The 2,284-nt window shown below is 50.5% G+C and overlaps 1 protein-coding gene across 1 annotated transcript; it reads left to right on the top strand.

Moving 5' to 3' along the window:
• The first annotated feature begins 902 nt into the window (after positions 1 to 902).
• Positions 903 to 1,595, top strand: CLDN14 (claudin 14). Its single transcript, XM_071431127.1, has one exon. It carries the CDS (start codon positions 903 to 905, stop codon positions 1,593 to 1,595), a length of 693 nt encoding a protein of 230 aa, XP_071287228.1.
• Positions 1,596 to 2,284: the final 689 nt, after the last annotated feature.

Genomic DNA, 2,284 nt, shown 5'->3' with positions numbered 1-2,284 from the left:
TGGATAACAGAGCTGGCAAGGCAGCCACTGGAAAAGGCCACTTAGTCTGGGATTTATACAGGAGGAAGAGTTGCCATTCCTTTTTTTCCAGCTTGGATTTATACATGACCAAAGTGTGAAGGTGTTGTCCCTCAGAAGCTCCAGGATGTTCAACTGATTCCACATTTCACCCACAACCTGAAATCACGACCTGAAACTCCCCAGATCCTAATGAAAATTATTCCCCTTCGAGTTACTACCTTGAAATGCAACCTCAAGAAATACTGGGCAGTCAGGAAAGCTACTTTAATCCAATATTTGTTATCCTCTTCCACAGGTTTTAAATCACTCTTTTTGCTCCCTACTTTGAGCAAATACACCCTTATTGTTTTCCTAGTCCTGCTATGACCTTCTGGGAATGTTTTCATCGTGTAAAGCAACCTGCAGTTCCCTACTTTATAAATCTCCTTCATTCCAAGTGTTAACACTACCTAATTCTCCACTTTAGAGAGGAAATCGTGTTTGTTTTTTTGAAGAGCCTGCTGGGAAGAGGAATATTTGCATTTCAAATATTTTTTTTCCATTTCATAAATTGTCTTGAGTTCTCTTCCCAGTGGGCAGCACAAGGCTGTTTATATAAGGGAAGAGGGAAGCTTGCTTTCCCATTACCTCCACAAAAACACGATTAACAGCGATAACTATGCTAATTATTGCCCTCGCTGCACTTGAAACGCACCTCACTGGCTGGAGAGGCAAAGCTTTGGGGTAATAATTAACTCCTTTTTCCCTCAATTACCTTTTATTAGGAGAGCAGGAGGTGTCGGGGCGAAACAGCCGCAGATCTTCCAAGAAAACCTTGCGCCTTCCGAGCGAACCCAAGCGGAGGCGCCTCATTAAGGGAACCACACAGGACAAACATTCCCATGGCCAGCTGGGCCTTGGAGCTGCTGGGCTTCTCCCTCAGCCTGCTGGGCTTCATTGGGACGTTAATTGCCACCATCCTGCCGCACTGGTGGCGCTCGGCCCACGTGGGCACCAACATCCTGACGGCCGTGGCCTACCTGAAGGGGCTGTGGATGGAGTGCGTGCGGCACAGCACCGGCATCTACCAGTGCCAGGCCCACCGCTCCCAGCTGGCGCTGCCCGCCGACCTCCGCGCCGCCCGGGCCATGATGGTCACCTCCTGCCTGCTGGCCGTGCTGGCGGCCGCCGTGGCCGTGGTGGGCATGAGGTGCACGCGCTGCGCCGAGGGCAGCCCCACCAAGGCCTCCATGGCCGGCTCCGGCGGCGTCGGCTTCGTGGCGGCCGGGCTGCTCTGCCTGGTGCCGGTGTCGTGGTGCACCAACGAGGTGGTGGTGGAGTTCTACAGCCCCACGCTGCCCGCTGGGATGAAGTACGAGATAGGGCAGGCTCTTTATCTGGGCTTTGTCTCCTCGGCCTTGACCATCCTGGGTGGGGCCCTGCTGTGCACGTCGTGCCTCGGGAATGAGGCGCCTTTCCAGCCGCGTTCCGCAGCGCCTCCGTCCTCCAGGCCACTCAGCACCTCCAAGGGCGACCACGCTCCTTCCCTGGCATCTGCGTCCCACAGCGGCTACAGACTGAGTGACTACGTGTGAGCTCTCCCTGCATCTGGCGCCGCTGCCTCGGGAATTCCGTGCCTGGCACCAGAGAACTTGGAATGGATGTTGGAGTTCACAATCGTTCATTCCTTCCTTTTCTTCCCGGAGGAGGACAGGGTGTGGATGCAGGACTGCTGCCTGCAAAACCTGGGAAATAAAGTCAAAGGAGGCTGAGGTATTCCCAAAGCAGCACATCCCTGTCTACCTCCCATCACAGCTTTCCAGGTAATTCAAGAGGTGTTTTGTTAAAAATTATAGTTTGGTTTGGAGTCGGTGCCCTGTGAAGCAGAACTGGCCACATCGCTTTGTTTCTTCCCAAAAAAAGACAGTTTTCCCTAAAACCCAGAATTTTTGGGGGATACACAATGATTTCCAGCAGATTGCCTGCTCAGCTCCTCATTTCCATAATTCATGAACATGACAAGGTATTAATTTTTCTTTCACTTAACTTTTTGTTTGTTTTTGTACAGTCCCTTGAAATATGAATTTCAATGGCACTGTGACAGATGTATTTGACAGCCTGTTACAGCCAATATTTGAAGTTATATTACAATGTTTTGACCTGATCAAAATAAAATTTCAGTGCCTTTTTTGAAATGCATCACAAGGGAAACAAACCCTCTAAGTGGCTCAGAATTGGGTTTTCTACAAATGTCAGGTATAGAAAGGAACCAGACATTTGATAT

This window comes from Agelaius tricolor, unplaced genomic scaffold, assembly GCF_023055355.1.
Source record: "Agelaius tricolor isolate 1412-34295 unplaced genomic scaffold, bAgeTri1.0.p SCAF_7, whole genome shotgun sequence".
Taxonomy (NCBI): Eukaryota; Metazoa; Chordata; class Aves; order Passeriformes; family Icteridae; genus Agelaius; species Agelaius tricolor.
The sequence above is the reverse complement of the archived record's forward strand: the minus strand, read 5'-3'. Positions and strand labels throughout refer to the sequence as shown.